Raw genomic sequence first — 22,933 nt, 5'->3', positions numbered from 1 at the left:
CCCAGTGCTGCAGAACAAAACTTCTGTCCAAGGAGGAAATAGGAGATATATATGGGGAGCTGTTGAAGAGAGTGCCTGGTGGAGGAGGTTAGGCATAAGTGGGAGGAGGAGCTGGGTGGGGCGCTGGGGGCTGGTGTGTGAATTGAGGCTTTGCGGAGGGTTAATATGCCACCATTGTGGGCAAGGCTAAGTCTCCTCCTGTTTAAAGTGGTGCACAGGGCCCACATGGCGGTGTCCAGGATGAGCCGATTCTTTCCAGGGGTGGAGGATAGGTGTGGGCGGTGTGTGGGGAGGTCGGCAAACCATGTACAGATGTTTTGGGCGTGTCCGAGGGCGAGGGGGTTTTGGACCAGATTTGTAGACACAATGTCAAAGATTTTGGGGATACCAGTAGCTCCAAGTTCGGAGGTGGCAATATTTGGAGTGCCAGAGGATCCGGGAGTCCAGGTGGAGAGAAAGGCCTACGTTTTGGCCTTTGCCTCCCTGATAGCCCAGAGACGGATTTTGTTGTGCTGGTGGGACTCAGAGCTGCCAAGCGTAGGGGTGTTGGTGAGCGATTTGGCAGAGTTCCTGCACTTAGATGAAATCAAGTTGCTATTAGGGGGACTGAGGAGGGGTTTACCTCGAGGTGGAAGCTGTTCATCGATTTTTTTAAGGATTATTGTGTCATCACGGGGTGGGAGGGGTTCTTGTTTCAGTTCAGGTTGGCTTAAAAATTAAAGGAGGGCAGCGGGTGGCTTGGGGTGAGATGGTTGGGGTGTTGTGTAAGGATGGTCAGTCTGTTTGCTGTTGCCATGGTTGTTTTTTGTGTTTTTTCTTCTTTGTTATGTATATATTTGAAAATGCCTCCAATAAAATGTTAAAAAATCAAGGGAAACTTCCAAATCCAGAATAGAGGACTAAAACATTAATTCAAAATAAAGTTGTGAGCCTTTACCACAATAAAACGTGCCTTTGAGAATGCAGCCTCTGCCTTCCGTAGCTGCAGTTCTAAATTATTCATTTTGTAATGTCACGGTTGAGATTGGAGTATCAGAAGGGAAAATTATGAAATTGAGGACTGATATAATAATAATAATCTTTATTGTCACAAGTAGGCTTACATTAACACTGCAATGAAGTTACTGTGAAAAGCTCCTAGTCGCCACACTCCGGCACCTGTTTGGGTACATGGAGGGAGAATTCAGAATGTCCAATTCACTTAACGGCACATCTTTTGGGAATTGTGGGAGGAAACCGGAGCACCCGGAGGAAACCCACGCAGACACGGGGAGAACGTGCAGACTCCGCACAGACAGTGACCCAAGCCGGGAATCGAACCTGGGACCCTGGAGCTGTGAAGCAACACTGCTAACCTCCTATCATCTTACCATCCTATTTAAACTCACTATTTGCATGCTTGCTCGTTAGCTAAGGGTGAGAATGTATCACAATCCACCTAATTCCAGTCAAATTCAGAGTGGAATGTAAAATGGGTCAGCAAATCAGAGTACCAACTCTAATTTTCAAACTCCAATTCCCCCAGTTGGATCTTCCAGGTTTGCAGTTGACCAAACTATTGGCATTTTGCAGCACCTGTGCTCAGATCCCTCGTGCTCGTGTCCATCTCCGCTATCAGCGCCACACCCTTTTCATTCTGGCCCTTGTGTGTGTGCCCCCATCCCACCCCCTCCCACTCCACCATTGGCACAATTTCCCTCACCTCTGCCCTATTCTCCAAATCCCTCCACCTCTCCATTTCCTCCCTTTCAAAATCTTCACCAGCACTTTGGTCTCGTTTCTCTTTTGTGACCTTGGGGGAATTTTTACTTCAGGACATTATATAACTGTGAAGTTCTTGTAGTGGAGTGTGTGAAATTGTTCACAAGCATGAGTGAATACCTCCAAGATAAGAGAGAAAGTGTTGGAGATGCAGGTTAACATTTTACAACTGGTGAGTTTGTGTTGCTGCTGTCAGGACTAATATCTCCCGCACTTGGCCCATTCCCACACCGAAACGTTACAGCCACATCCCAGTCTTCTAGAACTGGCCAAGGTGGTCATCCACAGGTCAAGGCTGGACGCTGCCCGTGGGAGCGATGTGAATGCCGGCCTCCATCTTTCCAATGAAATGTTAAATTGGGGAGCTGTCTGGGACATGAACGATCCCGTGGCACTATTTCGAGGAAGAGCAGGGGAGTTATAGCTGATGGCCCGTCCAATATTGATCCCTCAATCAACATCGCAAAAACAGATTATCTGGTCATTGCCACGTTACTGTCGGTGGGAGCTTGCTGTGTGCAAATTGGTTGCCGCATTTTCCTACATTATAACAGTGACTGCACTCCAACTAGTGCTCCATTGGCTTCAGGGTGCCCTGTGTTCATGAAATGCGCTAGTTAAATATAAACTCAGTCATGAGGCTAAACCTGGCTTCGGAAAAGGTGTTTGCCGGTGCGCCTGAGGTCTTCTGTGAACAGTGGGCACCGCAGGGTTGGAATGGGTGATGGGTGGCAATATTACAGTATTGAAAGGATAAATTTGTCAGCTCACTTAAAAGAGGGGACTTGTGACCCCCCCCCCCCCCCCCCTCCTTAAATAGAGTGGGGGCATCACATTGGCTATGGTGATTTGATGTGTTTAATTGTTGGGGGGGGGGGAATCCACAGTTAATGAAAGAGACACAGAGAGAAGGGATGATTGGGAGCCCCTGGGGGGGGGGGGGGGGGGGCAGGTTTCGTGCTGTTCATTGGGGGAGGTGGAATGTTGAGGGTTGGGAATGAGTCCTGCGTTACTATGGTAACGAATTGTTACCTGGGTCGCTGACAACCGGCGAGGGGGTGGGGGCTGGCCAAGTGGAACCAGTCGACGGGGGGGGCTGCGGGGGGGGGGGGGGCGGGGGGGAAGAATGTGTGTCGCCTCTCCACACACCACCCGCACAGGAGCTCCAGGCCGGGCACAGCATGGGCAGCGACTGGAGGGGGGCCTGTGACAACCTCACCATCAATTACAATAAGTACTGGCCCGCCTCGGCCGGAGTCCAGGACAACCGGCAGCTCGCGTAAGCTCAGCACCTCCAGCCACTGGGGTGGGGGGGGGGGGGGGGGCTTTCTCAAATACTAAACCCTATCTCCGGCTGATGTTTCTTTGTTGTTACGTTCGCAGAGTCAAAAAGAAAGTTTACTTCTCGACCGTCGACGAGGTGTGGAGAACTCCAAACATCCGCAATAACTTTGGGGTGAACCAACTTTATTCAAACCAGTTTCAACAGGTACGTCTGTACAGGTGCAGGGATGGGCTGGTGGGTTGTCGCTGACAATGCCCATGGTCCACACTGGCAGGCCTGCTGCCTGTCTTATTGGCTTTTACCCAAAACTCCAGTTCAGGTTTTCAAATCCTTCCTTCTGGAGGGCAGCAGTGATCCACTGGGTGTTCCTACAATAGGATAATATGCTTAAGACAATCTGATTTCTTCACCCCCCCCCCCCCCCCCGCCTCCACTCATAAAGGCAAGAAAGTTTATTTTAATGCTTCAAATGTTCGGGAATAAAAGATCCATTGAGTAGAACAGTCAGGAATAGAATCTGGAAGCCTAATGGTGACCATGAAACCGTTGTCGTAAAAAAACATCTGGTTCACTAATGTCCTTTCGGGAAGGAAATCTGCTGTCATTACACAGTCTGGCCTATGTGTGACTCCAGACTCACAGCAATGCGGTTGGTCCATAATTGTCCTCTGAAGTGGCCCAGCAAGCCACTCAGTTCAGGGACAGTTAGGAATGGGCACCAAATGCTGGGCCAGCCAGCAACACCACGTCTATTGAAATATTTTTTGAAAAGTCTTGTCAGTCCCATGTCTGTCACCCTGGCTCTGCCAGTTCATTTCCCGCAAGTACCCACCCAGTTTAATTTTGAAATCATTAATTGTCTCTGCTTCCACCACCCTATTAGGCATCGAATTCTGGGTTTTGCCACTCACTGTGAGAAAAGTCCTGAAGCCTATCTTGTACCATCAATTAATGAGACCTGATTTTCTTATTTAAACCTGTCATAATAATGTCCATTTCTACCTTTCTTCCCTCTTCTACCAAGGAAAACAACCCCAGCTTCTCAAAATCCCCCATCCCTGGAACCATTCTGGTAAATCTCCTCCGCACTCTTTCATGGATTCTCACACCTTTCCTAAAGTGTCGTGATCAGAACGGGGCACAATACTCTCACTGTGGCCTAACCAGAGTTTTATAAAGGTTGTGAGCAAAAACTCTGGTATAATTTGGAAAACACATTTTTTGTTCGCATAATAGATGGGATTATTGATCATTTTGATATTGTAGCGCACAAAGACTCCGAGAGACGAATAGAGTGAAGTCGATGAGGCTTTATTAAGCGTGACTGTTCCTCCGCAGTTCAGTAGTAGACTGCCTGCGGGGGAGGACTCCAGGTACTTATACTCCGCCTTCAGGGCGGAGCTAGAGGTCAACGTCCAACCAGGACCCGGGATCTGTCAGCCAATGACATCATGGCTTCACAGTCCCACATGACCCCTAATGCATACTACCACATTCACCCCTTGTTAAAAATGAACCCGGCGGGGTGATGCTTCGCATGGTGGTAAGGGTTTACAAGGCTGGTCCTGGGAGGAAAACTTTTGCATGTTATTACAGTATGTACAAGGTTTTTTTTTGTTTCAAACTATTTACAGTAATCGTCAGGAAAAGACAAAATGTTCTCGTTAAAAGTCCACATATTGTACTGTTAGATCGACGCCACGAGTCGGTCGGGCGGTCTGGTCGTCCGTGTCGATCGCCTCGGCCCCGGTGGTGGTGGTGGTGCTTGTTCCGGTGTTGTCGTCTCCGGGAGCCTTACGGTTTCAGCTTGGGCTTCATTCCTGGTCGGGCCTGGGAGGAGGACTGATCCTCCTGGGAAGGGGGCGGTCGCGGGGTGCGGCGGTGGCAGGAAGGGGGGGGGGGTTGGGTGATTGGTGTCGGGGGTGTGTGTGTTGCCGGCGGGCGCCAGATCTCGCAGGGAGACCGTGTCCTGTCGGCCGTCGGGGTACTCCACGTAAGCGTACTGCGGGTTCGCGTGGAGGAGGTGAACCGTTTCGACCAACGGGTCCGACTTGTGCGCCCGCACATGCTTTCGGAGCAAGATGGGTCCTGGGGCCGCCAGCCAGGTCGGCAGCGACGTTCCAGAGGAGGACTTCCTGGGGAAGACAAGGAGGCGCTCATGAGGCGTTTGGTTAGTGCTAGTACACAGTAGCGACCGGATGGAGTGGAGGGCGTCCGGGAGGACCTCCTGCCACCGTGAAACTGGGAGGTCCCTGGACCGTAGGGCCAGTAGGACGGTCTTCCAGACCGTGCCGTTCTCCCTCTCTACTTGCCCGTTCCCCCGGGGGATGTAGCTGGTCGTCCTGCTCGAGGCTATACCGTTGCTGAGCAGGAACTGGCGCAGCTCGTCACTCATGAAGGAGGACCCCCTGTCGCTGTGGACGTATGCGGGGCAACCGAACAGTGTGAATATGGTGTTCAGGGCTTTAATGACTGTTGCCGCGGTCATGTCAGAACAGGGGATGGCGAATGGGAAGCGGGAGTACTCGTCCACCACATTAAGGAAGTATATGTTGCGGTCGGTGGAGGGGAGGGGTCCTTTGAAACCCAGACTAAGGCGTTCAAAGGGGCGGGAAGCCTTAATCAGGTGCACACCATCCGGCCTGAAAAAATGCGGTTTGCACTCTGCGCAGATGTGGCAGTTCCTTGTGACTGTACGGACCTCCTCTAAAGAGTATGGGAGGTTGCGGGACTTGCTAAAGTGGTAAAACCGAGTGACCCCCGGGTGGCAGAGGTCCTCGTGGAGGGTTTGGAGGCGGTTAATTTGTGCATTGGCACATGTGCCGCGGGATAGGGCATCGGACGGCTCGTTCAGCTTTCCGGGACGATACAAGATCTCGTAGTTGAAGGTGGAGAGCTCGATCCTCCACCTTAAGATCTTGTCGTTTTTGATTTTGCCCCGCTGTGCATTATCGAACATGAAGGCTACCGACCGTTGGTCCGTGAGGAGAGTGAATCTCCTGCCGGCCAGGTAATGCCTCCAATGTCGCACAGCTTCCACTATGGCTTGGGCTTCCTTTTCCACTGAGGAGTGGCGGATTTCTGAAGCGTGGAGGGTTCGGGAGAAGAAGGCCACGGGTCTGCCCGCTTGGTTAAGGGTGGCCGCTAGAGCTACGTCGGAGGCGTCGCCCTCGACCTGGAAGGGGAGGGACTCGTCGATGGCGCGCATCGTGGCCTTTGCGATATCCGCTTTGATGCGGCTGAAGACCTGGCAAGCCTCTGTCGACAGGGGGAAGGTCGTGGTCTGTATTAGGGGGCGGGCCTTGTCTGCGTACTGGGGGACCCACTGGGCGTAGTATGAAAAGAACCCCAGGCAGCGTTTTAGGGCTTTTGAGCAGTGCGGGAGGGGAAATTCCATGAGGGCGCGCATACGTTCGGGGTCGGGGCCTATTATCCCATTGCGCACTACGTAGCCCAGGATGGCTAGCCGGTTGGTGTTAAAAACGCACTTGTCCACGTTGTACGTGAGGTTCAAGGCTTTAGCGGTCTGGAGGAATTTTTGGAGGTTGGCGTCGTGGTCCTGCTGATCGTGGCCGTAGATGGTTACATTGTCGAGATACGGGAACGTGGCCCGCAACCCGTGTTCATCAACCATTCGGTCCATCTCTCGTTGGAAGACCGAAACCCCGTTTGTGACGCCAAATGGGACCCTTAGGAAATGGTATAATCGCCCGTCTGCCTCGAAGGCTGTGTACTTGCGGTCACTTGGGCGGATGGGGAGCTGATGGTAGGCGGACTTGAGGTCCACGGTGGAGAAGACCTTATATTGGGCAATCCGATTGACCATGTCGGATATGCGGGGGAGAGGGTACGCGTCTAGTTGTGTGTACCTTTTGATGGTCTGGCTATAGTCTATGACCATCCTTTGCTTCTCCCCTGTCTTTACTACTACCACCTGTGCTCTCCAGGGACTATTGCTGGCCTGGATTATGCCTTCCTTTAGTAGCCGCTGGACTTCGGACCGAATGAAGGTCCGGTCCTGGGCGCTGTACCGTCTGCTCCTAGTGGCGACGGGTTTGCAATCCGGGGTGAGGTTTGCAAACAAGGACGGGGGTTGCACCTTGAGGGTTGCGAGGCCGCAGATAGTGAGTGGGGGTATTGGGCCACCGAATTTGAAGGTTAGGCTCTGTAGATTGCACTGGAAGTCTAATCCCAGTAATGTGGGGGCGCAGAGTTGGGGAAGGATGTAGAGCCTGTAGTTTTTGAACTCCCTCCCTTGCACCGTTAGGGTAACTATGCAGAAGCCTTTGATCTGTACGGAGTGGGATCCTGCAGCTAGGGAAATCTTTTGTGCGCTGGGATGGGTGGTCAAAGAACAGCGTCTTACCGTGTCGGGGTGGATAAAGCTCTCCGTGTTCCCGGAGTCGACTAGGCATGGTGTCTCGTGCCCGTTTATCAGCACCGTTGTCGTCGTCGTCTGGAGTGTCCGGGGCCGAGCTTGGTCCAGCGTCATTGAAGCGAGACGTGGTTGTAGTAGTTGAGCGTCTTCTTCGAACCCCGTGGAGCCGTCGACACTGGGGTCCGTTGTTGCCGTCCAAGATGGTGTCGGGGGTGAACAAGATGGCTGCCCCCATGCATCGCACATGGCTGGGGGGTCACAAGATGGCGGCGGGGGTGGACAAAATGGCCGCCCCCATGCGTCGTACAGGTCTGGGGTGGTCCAAGATGGCGGCGCCCTTCCTCCCCTCGTGGTGGCCGGGACCCAAAATGGCGGCGTCTGCGGGTCGCACATGGGGCGCTGGGGGGGTTGGGGAGCGTTAGGAACGGGCGGGGCTCCCTCTTCTCTGGGGACAGCGGTGGTCGGGACCCAAATTGGTAGCGCCGGCGGGTCATACGTGGGGCACGGGGGGGGGGGGGGTTAGGGGGCGTTAGAGACGCGCAGAACTCCCTCTTCTCCGGGGAGAGCGGTGGTCGGGACCCAAAGTGGTAGCGCCGGTGGGTCATACATGGGGCGCGGGGGGGGGGGGGGGGGGGGGGGTTGGGGAGCGTAAGCGGCGTGCAGGGCTCCCTGTTCTCCCGGGACAGCGGTGGTCGGGACCCAGAGTGGCTGCGCCTGCGGGTCGTACATGGGGCGCTGGGGGGGGGGTTGGGGAGCGTAAACGGCGTGCAGGGCTCCCTGTTCTCCCGGGACAGCGGCGACCTCGCGGGACCGGCACACAGCCGCGAAATGGCCCTTTTCCCCGCAGCTCTTACAGATCGCTGCGCGGGCCGGGCAGCGCTGCCGGAGGTGTTTCGCCTGGCCGCAGAAATAGCAGCGGGCGCCCCCGGTGCGACTTGGCGTTTGGACCGCGCAAGCCTGTGGGGTGTCCGGGGGGGGGGGGGGTTTGTCGCGACGGGTACGTACGGAGCCCAATGGGCTGCCGCGCGGTCGGGGCCGTAGGCACGGGTATTTCGCGCGGCTACGTCTAGGGAGGCTGCTAGGGCCCGTGCCTCTGAGAGTCCTAGCGACTCTTTTTCTAGAAGTCTTTGGCGGATTTGGGAGGAGTTCATACCTGCCACAAAAGCATCGCGCATTAACATGTCCGTGTGTTCATTTGCGTTCACCGACGGGCAGCTGCAGGCTCGTCCCAAAATTAGTAGCGCGGCGTAGAATTCATCTATCGATTCTCCGGGACTTTGCCGTCTCGTTGCGAGTTGATAGCGAGCGTAGATCTGGTTTACTGGGCGGACATAGAGACTTTTTAGTGCTGCGAACGCCGTCAAAATCCTCTGCGTCTTCGATGAGAGAGAAAATCTCCGTGCTTAACCTCGAGTGCAGGTCCTTGAGTTTTTGGTCTTCTGTGACCCGGCCGGTGGCCGTTCTGAGGTAGGCCTCAAAACAAGTCTGCCAGTGCTTGAAAGCTGCTGCCGCGTTCACTGCGTGGGGGCTGATCCTCAGGCATTCCGGGATGATCCTGAGCTCCATAGTCTTTTAGTCACGCTTAATAAATTGTAGCGCACAAAGACTCCGAGAGACGAATAGAGTGAAGTCGATGAGGCTTTATTAAGCGTGACTGTTCCCCCGCAGTTCAGTAGTAGACTGCCTGCGGGGGAGGACTCCAGGTACTTATACTCCGCCTTCAGGGCGGAGCTAGAGGTCAACGTCCAACCAGGACCCGGGATCTGTCAGCCAATGACATCATGGCTTCACAGTCCCACATGACCCCTAATGCATACTACCACAGATATCACATATAATTTTGTACTGGGCAGAAACGGGCCATTTGACACAATAGGCCTGTGCCGGCTTCTGTACTCCACATTATCCTTTTCTCATCATTTAACTCTGTCAAACCTCCTTATCTTCTTCTCGCTTTGCGTGGCGTCCCTTTGAATGCGTGGCGTCCCCTAGGCTCAACTACTCCATCGAGTAGTGAGTTCCACATTCTCACCACTCTCTAGGTAAAGGCATTTCTCTGAATTCCTTATTGATTTTATTAGGAGGTACAGTGGCACAGTTTTTAGCACTGCTGCCTCAGAGTGCCAAGGACCCAGGTTTAATTCCAGCCTTGGGTGACTGTGCGGAGTTTGCACTTTCTCCCCGTGTCGGCGTGGGTTTCCTCCCACAATCCAATGTTGTGCCGGTTAGGCGGATTTACCCTTAGTGACCAAAAGGATAGGTGGGGTTACGGGGGATAGGGTGGGGGCGTGGGCCTAGGTAGGGTGCTCTTTTCAGAGGGTCGGTGCAGAAGCGATGGGCCGAATGGCCCCTTTTTGTGTTGTTGGAGCTCTATAATTCTATTAATGACATAATGGCTTTTCCCACATGTGAAAACATCTCTGTGGCCCTTCTGTAATTTTAAAAATCCTTTCCTCAAATCCCCTCCCTCCCAAACCTCCTGCTCCTGACCTTGAACTTGTGTCCCCTTGTAACTGACCCTTCAAATAAGAGGACCAGCTGCTCCCTATCCACCCTGTCCATGCCCCTCATAATCTTGTACACCTCAAACAAGTCACCCCTCAATCTTCTCTGCTCCAGCGAACACAACCCAAGCCTATCCAACCTCTTTCGTAACTTAGAGGTTCCAACCCAGGCATCATCCTGGTGAATCACCTGTGCACCCCCTCCAGTGCAATCGCATCCTTCCTGTAATGTGGCGACCAGAATTGCACACAGTACTCCAGCTGTGGCCTCACCAATGTTCTACATAACTCTAACACGACCTTCCTGCTTTTATAATCTATGCCTCAATTGATGAAGGTAAGTGGCCCATATAATAACATATAAATGATTTGGATATTAGAATACAAAGTAAATTTTCAAAATGTTGTCAATGATACTAAACTTGGAGGTTTGGCAGTGAGGATGATACCAATTGACTGTAACAGGACATGTATAGACTAACAAAATAGGCAGCCAAGTGGCAGGTGGAATTTAATACAGAGAATAGTGAGGTGACATATTTTGGAAGAATGGAAATGGAGAGACTTTATAGACTGAATGGCACAGTTTTAAAAGAGTGTACAAGAACAGAGTGTCACTTGCATAGATCTTTGAAGGTGGCAGGACTATTTGAGAGTAATTGAGAGAGCAAACCATATAGAATCTTGGCTTTCATAACTAGAGGTATTGAGTACTACCAGCAGGGAGTTTAATGCAGAATCTTTATGAAGCTTGGGTTAGGTCACATCTTGAGTACTGAATCCAATTCTGGTAACCACACTTTCGGAAGGTCCTTGAGAATGTGCAGAATTGTCGGAATGTTTCCGGGGATGAGGGAGTTTAGCTGCAAGGGTAGGTTTGGAGAAGGTTGACAGAAACAAAAGCCGTTCCTATCAGCTGATGGTAGAAGGACGAAGGGACACAGATTTACAGTTTTGCATAAATGATGCGAGGTGGATGTGAAGAAGAATTATTTTACGGACCGAGTGGTAATGAGGAGATTTAGAGGGAATTTGAGGAGAACCTTTTTCACCCAGAAGGTGGTGGGAATCTGGAATTCACTGCCTGAAAGGGTGGTAGAGGCAGGAGCTCTCACGACATTTAAGAAGCATTTAGATCAGTGTTTTTCAAACTTTTTTTCCGGGGACCCATTTTTACCAATCGGCCAAACTTTGGGACCCAACCCGGCCAACCTTCGCGACCTATGCCGGCCGACCTTTGCGGCCCACGCCAGCCGACCTTTGTGACCTATGCCGGCCAACCTTCGCGACCTATGCCGGCCGACCTTTGTGACCTATGCCGGCCGACCTGCACGACCCACCATTTTCTCTTACTTTGTTTGTTGCTGACAAAAATGGAGGAAATGGTTTTGGGTCGCTTTGGCCCCAAAGGTCCCTTTGTCCCTCCGAATCTGAAGAAAAAGGCTGCGACCATATTAAAAAAATGCGGCCGCACTGCGCACGCGTGCCCGATCATCGGTGTGCATGCGCAGTATGGCCAAATTTTAAAAATCTGTTCCTGGCCATTTTGAAGGCCCCTCGCAGCCGGCATTATTAAAAGCTGGCTGTTGCGCGCGGATTTGTGCGATCGGGAGCGCCGCGACGGACGGCTCCGCGACCCTCCCGACACCTGCCCACGACCCACCCTCGGATCGCGCCCCTGAGTTTGACAGTGCCTGATTTAGATGACCACTTGATATGCCATAGCATACAAGGCTCAGACCAAGTATTGGAAAATGGGATTGGAATAGATAGGTGTTTGATGGCTGGCATGGACACAGTGGGCTGAAGGGCCTCTTTCTGGCCTGTAAAACTCTGACCTGAAACTCACTGCCTACAGGGGTCAATGATTCCAGAAGGAAATTGGATGGGTTAATGAGGGAAATCAACTTGCAGGGCTCTGGGGATAGAGAGGGGGAATGTGACAGATTGGATTGCTCTACAGAGAGCTGGCATGCGACCAGATGGGCTGAATGGCCCCTATGCCATAATGACTCCATGACTTTGTCACAGGGCCTTCACAATGCAGCGACACATGATGTAGAAAAAGTAAGAAAGTAACTACTTTAATTTGATTTACTTTTGAGGAAGGCTGCTGGGTATCCATAGAAATCGTACTGTGGGGATGAGTTTGTTGTCAAGGCATGGTTGGCTGATGTGCACATTATAGAAAAAGTGGGCAATGATAGAATATGTCTGGGAAAGAGAGTCCAAGAACATTAAATAGACAAAGCCTATATCAAGTGAAAAATTGTTGTTGGCGGAACACACACTGAATTTTGGCATCAATTACCTAAAAGTGCCAAAAATCTGTCAGATATAATCTACAGCAAATGGTTGCCAGTGCAGACTTTTGGATTTATTGCTTGAATATGGAGAGGGTACCCCCACTTACATTGGCTTTGGTGGCATGCTCAATGAAGGGACCAATCCTTGAAAGTAAATAAAGCGATGGTTGTGTTTCTGAAAGCAAAGGGCATTTCGCTCGTTGTACCGCCTCTCAATCTTATTGATGGAAAACACAAACAGTAACTGTCGCTGTCACACAGGCACCTTGTGCCATTTTGATCTGCATGCTCATGCAAGTTGCCTTTGCACATTTAGCATACAGACCTCTCCTGCATGGAATTGGTAAATTCATTGTTGTAAACTATGAGCATGCAATAGCTTTAAAATCATGCTGGTGCACTCAGAGTGACTGTGGATGCACAGTTCCTGCATTGTTCCTGTTCCCGAGGTATGAATGGCATAGGAGTGGCAGTAAAGGAAATTGATTTACTTCTAGAATCATTTCCAAAGAAAGTAGTTGCATAATAGAAAATACAATCTAATTGAAACAGGAGTCACTAGCTGAGTGGCAATTTCATCATTCGGAAACTCCATTTGTGATCTTCAAGAACTGTTCAGGAGTGTTTTATGTTCTTCTAAACTAGCAAACGGCGGTCCAGTTTTTCTGTTTTGCTCAAAGGTCGGCATTTCTTCCATTATGAGGAATGGAGCAAAAGAGCAAGGTACTAGAAAGTGGATAAGTAGCTATAGGTTGTTAGGTAAAGTTAGGAGTAGATACTAATACAGGTGATTAGAGGAGTTAGGTTAGCGGACTTTTAAACATCTCTAGCTTAGGCTGGAGAAAATGGGGGGCAGTCTGTAATTGCCTGTAACTGGGATTTTGCAAAGCATGAAGAAGGGGGATGGGCAGCCATCAGGACCGGTTCTTTGTGCAGAGGATGCTGCAGAGGATGCTGGGTAAGAGGGGCCTCAGGGTCAGCTTATATGGCCAGGTCAAGGAATGTGTGAGAAAGACCTATGAGAATCTTGTATTTGTCACCGTTACCTTATTTGGTCGTGGGTATGTGAAACTCGATGCTGAATCCATGTGTGTGTGAAACCAGATGCTGTGCTTCCTTTGTCTCGCTCGCTCTGGAAGTTCACGAGACATTTTGTCTCCTGCCTTTTTATCAGAGTGAGTGGAGCTTGCAAGCTATTTGAAATAAAATAAATCAATACTTACAATCCGACTTAGCCTTTGACTGAGACCAGACTGGGGCCAGGAAGAACTCAATATCGTCATTTGGTGGCAGCGGGTGGGATTTCGAGGGCGAATTCCCGACTATCCGCAAAATCAGAATTATACCAGCCTTGGACGGAGAGAAGGGAAATGGGCCCACGGTGTGAGTAGATTATAAAGGACCACATCAGTTTTCCCCTGCCTCGTAGTCCGAAGCGGGTTTGGTCACTCGCCTATGGTCGGGTAAGATCGTTTGACGAAATCAAAAGGTCAGTCTGGCGGATTAGAAAACTTAATTTCAGTCGATGTAGGCTGAGGGTTAAAACGTGACTGCGGGAATACGGGGTAATAATTCAGTTGGTAACTGAGGTAATATTGCCTGGTAATTCAGTTTCATGTGGGTTGAAAATTAAAAATTGGTTATATTAAATGACACTTTAATTCGGTTAAGGTCTTTAACGGGTTGAGGGAATGTCACAGAGACAATTCAGTTAAGACCGCTGATGGAATGTTCTGGAGACAATTCAATTCCATACAATTACAATTGGCTAAAATAGATTTTGTTTTAGGGATTATGAGTGAAAAAGTTGGGAGATGAATGGCCACTAGGGGGAACCAGAGACTTGGAAAATTCAGAACCGTATTGGAGCAGAGAGAAAAAAACACATTGTGTTTTGTGTAAATTCAAACTTTTATTGTCCAGTTGGTTGAGATGAATGAAAGTATAATGCTTTGAATTCCTTTTGTTTGAGTGGAGGTCTCGGTGGATGATTGAGTGTGCGTGTTTAATAAGAATTTGTGAACTTCCTCTGGTATTCCTAGTTTTTTAAAATGTTGTGTTTTGCAAAACGAAGTTACACATCAATTAGGAGGTATACAGGGGCAGTTAAAATGAGATTTAAAACGGGGTAAGTATTTGAAAGTTCTTTAGAAAATCAGTAATAATGATTAACATTGTGGAAGTTATTTAGAACACAATTCTCGGGAAGTAAACAAAAAGCAAAATCAAAAATGAATAAATTGGGATTTGTGAATGATTGGTTGAACTCGGCATAGTCTTGGCTGCTTAAAAAAAAAGGGGGAGAGAACAAAGGAATCTAAAATTGAAATGCAAAGACTAGGCATTCGGTGTGGGCTGGGTCCATGAGCTCATTTGTTGGAGGCAGCCATGATGTACCTACATTTAAAAAGTTTGTTTTGTGTTCCAAAATTTGTAGAGAATTCAGTATTTTCTTTGTAAACTCACTACACATCAAATTTAAGATTCGGGGATTTTCATATAGCAAAAACTATAGATTTTTAACTTTATTTTAAGATTACACAGGGGGAAAGGAAGATCCCAGTAGAAAGGAAGAAGGCCATTTTAGAGATGCCCAATCTCCAAACCGTAAGGGTGGTTAGGCAAGTACTGGGGACTATTCGACTACTGTAGGGCCTTGGTGTATAAGCACTCAGAACTTGAAGGGACGCTGCAAGCACTGACCCCAGGGGGGTAGGCAGTCCCGAGAGCAGGTAGCATGGGGACTGTAGGAGGATACTGCTTTCAAGGAAAAATTAATCAAAACATGCCCTTGTGTTATATTGGGATAGTGGAGAGGGGCATTGTGGCAGTAAGAGGCTAGAAACACGGGTACCAATGAGACCAGTATTAGGAGGTAGTCGGTGGAAGTGATATGGCACAGCTCCACCGGGTTCTAGTGCCCGCTGAGTTGCAAGAAAGTCACTAGCTGAAGAAATGAAGTTTAGAATGTGAACTACATTGCAGACGGAGCTTTAGGGAATAAAGATATGGGACCGGAACTTAGATTAGGAGTATTACTTGCAGTATCAGGAAATGGGAATCTGATGGCAGGGAAAGATTAATAAAAATAGATGCAGAAATAAAAAAATTAAGATATTAAAATCAATTGATAACGTAGAGGAAATAAGGAAAGCAAACCTAGCAATAGAAAGAATGGCACAGGGTTAATCAGCACACAATTCCAGCACACAATCCAGGAAGACTGATACAGGCCATAAAAGCAATATCCCTTGACCCGAGGTGCCAAATGCGAGCTGGAGATAATGATCAAAGAGTTAGAACAGCAGGGAATCATACAAGAAGTCACATATGCATCGCCGAATAGCCTACTTCAGGTAGTTAGCCAGCCTGCTGGTACATTTAGAATGGTAACGAATTACAAAGCATTAAATAAGGTCACAAAAAAAAAAGAGAAGGATAAACGGTATTTAATAAATCTACAAACTACATTGGAGAAGGTGGCAGGCAAAACTTATTTAACTAGTATAGATTTAGCCAACGGATTGTGGAGTGTTCTGTTAGACCCAGACAGCAGGGAAAAGACAGCATTTACCTTTGGCACTAAACATTATGTATACTGTAAATTGCCACAAGGATATGTTAATTCCCCAAACTACTTTCAGGCAATAGTAAGGGAGCTGATTAAAGATGATGTGGCTTTAGTATATATTGATGATGTGTTAATTGGTGATGATGATCAGGGGGACACATGTTGAAAGAGTGACCAAAATTATTAAAACACTTAATGAAGCAGGATTTAAGATAGGATTAAAGAAATGCCAGATTGGCAGGAGCGAAGTCGACTATCTGGGGTATTCTGTGTCAAGGGCAGGTAGGGAAGCCAGTGTTGGGATGAGAGAGAAAGCTGCTAGGATCGCAGCGCCCGTTTCACGCAACGGGGTTTAGCAAATCATGGGAATTTTGAGGTATTTGAGACCAGTAGTGGAAGACTTTAGTCTTTATGCTAGGCCCATTCATGAAACTTTGAAAGGGGATTTTAGGTGGACCAGTGAAGCACAGAGGAGTTTGGACCAGTTAAAAACAGCTGTAGCAACATCCGGGCCATTAGAGGAGAGACATGAAGAGGATGATTTGGGCATTAAATTTGATCTGTACGCAAATGGATATGGTATGGTGCTTGCTAATCATAGTACTCAGACACCTATCAAACATTGACAGGAAATTGGGCAAGGGCTGAACAAAAGTTTTTGGACATCGCGAAATGTCTGGCAGCCATAACAAAAAGGATAGCAGAGATTGAAAATTTACCAGCCGGGGAGAAAAGTTATGTCACAACTGAATTTTTAGAATTGACAGAGTTGACCAAGAGACAGGGTTGCCAGCAAGGCACAAATACAGCTCGATGGGATAGATGGGAAATCATTCTTTTAAACGCTGCCTTAATGTTTATTCATAACATTAAAAAGGGACAGAAACTTGATAAATCAGTTAGCAGAACAGAGTTGGTAAATGCTTGGGTGGTATATACGGATGGTCGTAAAGTTAAGGAGGACGAGGAACAAGCCAGATGGGCATCCATTTTTTTTTTAATTCAGGAAAGAAAATGGTGGAGAAACAGGGAGTAGCATAAAACAAAAAACTGAGACACCGATGGAAGAATGGTCATTAGAGTATGCAGGCCCTCTTTTTCCTAGGAGCAGCAAAAGTAATTTGTACTTTTTAATCAAAGTTGATAGCAGCACGGGGGACGTTGAATTAGAGAATCGGTGGCATCTGGAGCAAAGGAATTGTATCAGAACTAAAACATCCAACCCAATTCAATAATAACAGAGGGATTATTATAATCCATAAGCAACCTATCGGAAGCAAACAAATAAACATAATCAGTAAGGAGTTGGGAATATGGGATGATAGGCCACTGGCTGTTATTAATGGACCTCAGTTTAAAATGATTCATTGTCAACATAATGAAACATCATGTCAAGGATGTGGCACATTTTGTAGCCCAGTAGTTTGGACAAGGAGTAATCATATGAGACCTAGGAGAATGGCAGATATAGAGCATTCAGGTGAGTTGATATTGCATTTAGAACAACAGAAATGGGGAAATGCTTCGGCTCCCAGGGAAATTTGGGGAATTCAGTTTGTCATGATTGTTTTGTGAAACATCAGGCAACACTGATGATTGAAGTTTGTGACCACAAGATAGATTTTGACCATGGGATGGTGTGATAATGATAAATTGTAATTACTGCAGAGAAAACCAAGCTGAGGACGAAGTGATTGGGAAAGGATGTGCAGGATTGTGGAGAAGTGACCAACTTGTGGTACCAATTAGTGAGGGAGTACGTAGTTTAAGAGATGTCGGGATGACCCGGGGACGTAAAATTAGCCTAACAGCGTTTAGAGACTGTATCACTGCAATGATGCCGTGCCACAGGATAGATCATATCCCCAAACCCCTCGGACAAGGGAAAAGGAATATTTGGTTGTGAGTGGCAGGGGATAACTGCACTTACTAGTATTATGTAATCAGTGGAGCGGGATGCCAGGGAATTGAAACCAGTTAGCAGCATCGATAGGACAGATGATAAAGTGAAAATGTCATGGTTGGAAATTACTTTCATAAAAATCCGGTCGTAATCAAAATTAAAGAAATTAAAGTAAATGCAGTAGCAATATCCGACATGTATCAGGGAAAGTTTCAACCCGCTTGGATCGCTGAGTTAGCAAAAGAGGAGAAGTTTGAGATTCTTCGAGTCTCACTCGGGTGCAACGATAGGAGGAGGAGGCTTAACAGGCCTTAATCGTATGATGTACGTCAATGATGAGGGAAAAAAAGGAATTAAATGGAAATCCGGAAGTTCTGGAGAGGGCACTTCTGGAACATCCAAACAAGAGTAGAAAGATACAAATTAAGAAATAGGGCCCTCTCCGCCTTTGACCTGTTCATTTGGTTTTCAGATGAAGCAAAAGTAACACAGACGAAGAACGAGAACTACTCTCCAGAGAAGAATGTTTTAGACAGTATTGGGGGGAAACTAATGATACAATTGGCTACATATTTGAGGGACTTAAATGACAGAGCCACGAAGAAACTTTACGGGTTAGAAACAAATCAAAATATCAAGTTATTACTGAATAGTGAAACCTCCGGTCAGACATTTTGAACTGGACATTAGCTGATGGATGATCTGTGGTCTCCACGGGGTATGTACTACGCGGTGGAGCTATTCAGGGTTTCAGCAAACAGCCGCGACTGACGAGGAACCCCCGTATTTTAAATGCCGATAGCTTAGGAATTTTGGCAGCTTGATGCCACGGTGGGAAATTTGTGGCCAATGCAACAAACAATATTGCATTGGAGAGTGTAATAGTTATTACGGACGAAATGTCCTGTAAGTTGTTAGGGACTGTTTATGTATGGATTCAATTGGGTTGTAACCCCAAAAGTTGACTGTATTAAATGTGCAAGTGGTGCTATTGCAAAGTAAAAAAACAAACAAACAAATAATGGCAAGTATACACTCCATGCTGTAAGGAAAATGATAACGGACAAAAGGGATTTGAAGAAAACTGAGTATTGTCTCATGTAAGCCAGGGCTGACAGACTACTTGGTTCAGTACAATGTTAGACGTTAGTGTGAGGAAGTCAGGAATAGAAACAGGATTGATTGAAGCTTCTGCAATTCATAAAGCTAGATAATCATTGGATAGTACATGATATCATAATTTTCCATTCCAATGAGAAACGGAAAGCACTTCCTTAAAAAAAAAATACCAGTGAGGGATAAAAACCTTTTTGGTCGCTGATGGACTGAGTTGTGTGCTGTTTCTAAGGGACATGAGGAAGCTTCTACGGTGCTGCTACCCCAAGGTAGTCCGATGCCTTGGAGGTAGTGGAACACACGGATACAGCTATTGTGTTACCTTCCTGAGTAGCGACAGCTATGGTTCACGGTGATTGGACTTGTGGAAAGAACGATACAAAGAGTCCATCGACACTGGTCTGCGAGATGGATGAATTTACAATTGATTTCCGTGCACAGTTTACAAATCACAACACGTACACACAAATGACAAGGATCGGGGATAGCTGCTAGTCAGTACAACTATAAGGGGATATAAATCCTAAAGCAGGATTCAGCTCAGAGTTAGCTCTCATAGCTCGGTCATGGGGTTTTACCTGATGCATGATTGATAATACGTGTAATTGTATATTGTATAATCATTGGATGCCTTAATAAGTGTTGTAAGATGACTATGGCTCGGATGATGCCGATAGACTCGGCCCATCACCACTCACCAAGATGACATCCCGTTACTGGCGACCATCAAACCAGAAGGAACCTGGATGGAGAGCCAGTGGCTGTAAAAATGTGACGAGGTGTTTATGTACGGAATGTAATGAATTGCGGGACGGTCTTTCAGACCAGACATTGATACAGTTTTATTAAAGTTTTTTAACACAACTCGTAACAAAACAAAAAAACGAGAAATCGCGCAGAGCAAGATATATACATGGCAAAATTAGATATTTACACAGCTTTGTACACTGGCCCTCACCCGTGCGTGCCAGTTTCCCCAACCCTTCATGTTATCTCTTGCTCATCCATCCTCCCAGGCAGTCCCCCCTTTCACCCCCCCCCCCCTCCCAGGACGTCCCCCCAACCCCCCCCCCCCCCCCCAAGGTTGCTGCTGCTGCTGACCGACCTTCCTCTAATGCTCCGTGAGATAGTCTAGGAACGGTTGCCACCGCCTGTAGAACCCCTGCGCAGACCCTCTCAAGGCGAACTTAATCCTGTCCAACTTTATGAACCCAGCCATATAATTTATCCAGGCCTCCAGGCTGGGGGGCTTCGCCTCCTTCCACATTAGCAAGATTCTTCGCCGGGCTACTAGGGACGCAAAGGCCAGAATGCCGGCCTCTTTCGCCTCCTGCACTCCCGGTTCATCCACTACTCCAAATATTGCTAGCCCCCAGCTTGGCTTGACCCGGGCTTTCACCACCTGAGATATTGCTCCCACCACTCCTCTCCAGAACTCCTCCAGTGCTGGGCATGACCAAAACATATGGACATGGTTCGCCGGGCTCCCTGAGCACCTTCCACATCTGTCCTCTACGCCAAAGAACCTATTCAACCTCGCCCCCATCAAGTGCGCTCTGTGGACCACCTTAAATTTTATCAGGCTGAGCCTGGCACACGAGGAGGAGGAATTAACCCTACCTAGGGCATCAGCCCACAGACCTTCCTCGATCTCCTCCCCCAGCTTCTTATCCCATTTATCCTTCAACTCTTCTACCAGTGCTTCCCCCTCTTCTTTCAACTCCTGGTGTATTTCCGACACCTTGCCCTCCCCAACCCATACACCCGAGATCACCCTATCTTGAACTTCTTGTGCCGGGAGCAACGGGAATTCCCTCACCTGTCGCCTCACAAAAGCCCTCACCTGCATATATCTAAAGGCATTTCCCGGGGGTAACTCAAACTTCTCCTCCACTGCCCCTAGGCTCGCAAACGTCCCGTCGATGAACAGGTCCCCCATTCTTCCAATCCCCGCCCGATGCCAGCTCTGGAACCCCCCATCCATCTTCCCCGGGACAAATCGGTGGTTACCCCTGATCGGGGACCACACCGATGCTCCCATTACACCCCGGTGCCGTCTCCACTGGCCCCAGATCCTTAGCGTTGCCGCCACCACCGGGCTCGTGGTATACTTTGTCGGCGAGAGCGGCAGCGGTGCCGTCACCAACGCCCCCAGGCTCGTTCCTTTACAGGACGCCATCTCCATCCTCTTCCATGCCGCCCCCTCTCCCTTCATAACCCACTTGCGGATCATCGCCACATTTGCTGCCCAGTAGTAGCTCCCCAGGTTTGGCAGCGCCAACCCTCCTCGGTCCCTACTGCGTTCCAGGAACCCTCTCCTTACTCTCGGGGTCTTATTCGCCCACACAAACCCCATAATACTCCTGCCTACTCTCTTAAAAAAGGCCTTAGTGATCACGATGGGAAGGCACTGAAACACAAACAGAAACCTCGGAAGGACCACCATTTTGACCGACTGCACTCTACCCGCCAGCGAGAGCGGTAACATGTCCCATCTTTTGAAATCCTCCTCCATTTGCTCCACCAACCTCGTCAGATTCAGTTTATGTCGGGTCCCCCAACTCCTGGCTATCTGGATCCCCAGATACCGAAAGCTCCCCTCCGCCCTCCTCAGCGGTAGGTCCCCTATCCCTCTTTCTTGGTCCCCCGCCTGTAATACAAAGAGCTCACTCTTCCCTACATTGAGCTTATAGCCCAAAAACTCCCCAAACTCCCTTAGAGTCTGCATGACCTCCACCATCCCCTCCATTGGATCCGCCGCGTACTGCAACAGGTCATCCGCATATAGCGACACCTGATGCTCTTCTCCCCCTCGGACCACCCCCCTCCATTTATTAGACTCCCTCAATGACATGGCCAATGGTTCAATCGCCAATGCGAACAACAGGGGGGACAGGGGGCACCCCTGCCTCGTCCCTCGGTACAGTCGAAAGTACTCCGACCTCCGCCGGTTCGTCACTACACTCGCCATTGGGGCTCTGTAAAGGAGCCTAACCCAATTGATAAACCCTACCCCGAACCCAAACCTACTCAGCACCTCCCAGAGGTACTCCCACTCTACTCGGTCAAAGGCCTTCTCCGCGTCCATAGCTGCCACTATCTCCGCCTCTCCCTCCTCCGATGGCATCATTATCACGTTTAAGAGCCGCCGCACATTTGTGTTTAGTTGCCTGTCCTTTACGAATCCCGTCTGGTCCTCGTGGATTACCCCCGGGACACAGTCCTCGATCCTCTTGATACAGGTTATTAACCTGGGGATGTTTATAATGGACACTGGGAGTTGTATGTCTAACCAAAATCCAAATTTGGACCGAGACAGCAACAGGACTATTGTTGGTCTGGCGAATTGTTAGCTCACATTTTGACCATCAGGGTGAATACCTACCCAAAAATGTCTCTACCAATAGAGACCCTCGTGGCAGAGGTGGAAGAAAATATAACAAGTCTGTTCTCCACCTGCACTGAACAGAGGTGTAGCGTAACCCAGACGTCAGGCCAATGCATCTGCCACAACGCCACAGGTGTCCCGTTGTCGGCAGGTAGCGAAAGGGAATGTTGGTTAGGAGGCGGAATAGTAGTTATCATAGAATGATAAAAGGAGGGAATGAGGAATGGAGCAAAAGAGCAAAGTACTAGAAAGGGGATAAGTAGCTATAAGTAGTTGGGTAAAGTTAGGAGTAGATACTAATACAGGTGATTAGAGGAGTTAGGTTAGCGGACTTTTAAACATCTCTAACTTAGGCTGGAGAAAATGGGGGGCAGTCTGTAATTGCCTGTAACTGGGATTTCGCAAAGCATGAAGAAGGGGGGTGGGCAGCCATTAGGACCGGTTCTTTGTGCAGAGGAAGCTGCAGAGGATGCTGGGTAAGAGGACCCCAGGGTCAGCTTATATGGCCAGGTCAAGGAATGTGTGAGAAAGACCTATGAGAATCTTGTATTTGTCACCGTTACCTTATTTGGTCGTGGGTATGTGAAACTCGATGCTGAATCCATGTGTGTGTGAAACCAGATGCTGTGCTTCCTTTGTCTCGCACGCTCTGGAAGTTCACAAGACATGTTTTCTCCTGCCTTTTATCAGAGTGAATGGAGCTTGCAAGCTCTTTGAAATA

General features: G+C 48.7%; 1 protein-coding gene across 1 annotated transcript in view; it reads left to right on the top strand.

Moving 5' to 3' along the window:
• Window positions 1-2,915: 2,915 nt before the first annotated feature.
• The window catches only part of LOC140425566 (uncharacterized), a 65,598-nt gene continuing 45,580 nt past the window's right edge, over window positions 2,916-22,933 (top strand). Inside the window, exons 1-2 of the mRNA XM_072510001.1 lie at window positions 2,916-3,040; window positions 3,145-3,250. Of these exons, the coding sequence (XP_072366102.1) occupies window positions 2,943-3,040; window positions 3,145-3,250 (204 nt within the window). The 5' untranslated portion in view covers window positions 2,916-2,942. The remainder of the gene's footprint in view (window positions 3,041-3,144; window positions 3,251-22,933) is intronic.

The sequence above is a fragment of the Scyliorhinus torazame genome, chromosome 6 (assembly GCF_047496885.1).
Source record: "Scyliorhinus torazame isolate Kashiwa2021f chromosome 6, sScyTor2.1, whole genome shotgun sequence".
Lineage (NCBI taxonomy): Eukaryota > Metazoa > Chordata > Chondrichthyes > Carcharhiniformes > Scyliorhinidae > Scyliorhinus > Scyliorhinus torazame.
The sequence above is the reverse complement of the archived record's forward strand: the minus strand, read 5'-3'. Positions and strand labels throughout refer to the sequence as shown.